The following is a 500-nucleotide window of genomic DNA, read 5'->3' on the forward strand; positions in this document are numbered from 1 at the left end:
GTGTGTTGTGTGTCTCAGGGCTCGTTCCACTCTCCGCTGGACTCCAGTCGCTCCACTCGGCATCATGGTCTGGTGGAGCGTGTTCACAGAGACCGGCGCTTCATCTCTCCCAGCAGACCCTACAGGAGACAAGTATCCTTCCATCACTCTCTCCTACAGGTGTGTGTGTGTGTGTGTGTGTGTGTGTGTGTGGAGTTATCATGCTGATGACGTCGCTGTCCTTGACCTCTGACCTCAGATGGACAGCTCTCACAGCAGCTCAGTGTATCTGTCTCCTCCTCCTGACCCCAGCTGGAGAAGGTAACTTACTCATGGCTTCCATTAAACTACAAATTCTAATGCATCAAAAATAACCTCAGTTTTATCTTTCATATAAAAATTAAATAGATACTGGATCTCAAGTTTATACAGAGAGTGTGTGTGTGAGTGTGAGAGAGAGAACAATAACATACAGTTTGTGCAGTATAAAAACCATTACACCTATGGAGAGTCTGTGTGTC

General features: G+C 46.6%; 1 protein-coding gene across 1 annotated transcript in view; it reads left to right on the forward strand.

Annotated features, from left to right (window-relative positions):
• LOC122357544 (CREB-regulated transcription coactivator 3-like) overlaps positions 1-500 on the forward strand; it is a 12,237-nt gene that overhangs the window by 1,523 nt on the left and 10,214 nt on the right. Inside the window, 3 exon segments of the mRNA XM_043256944.1 lie at positions 1-13; positions 16-132; positions 239-300. The exon segment at positions 1-13 is cut by the window's left edge and continues 86 nt beyond it. Coding sequence (XP_043112879.1) covers positions 1-13; positions 16-132; positions 239-300 — 192 coding nt within the window.

The sequence above is a fragment of the Puntigrus tetrazona genome, chromosome 14, assembly GCF_018831695.1.
Source record: "Puntigrus tetrazona isolate hp1 chromosome 14, ASM1883169v1, whole genome shotgun sequence".
Taxonomy (NCBI): domain Eukaryota; kingdom Metazoa; phylum Chordata; class Actinopteri; order Cypriniformes; family Cyprinidae; genus Puntigrus; species Puntigrus tetrazona.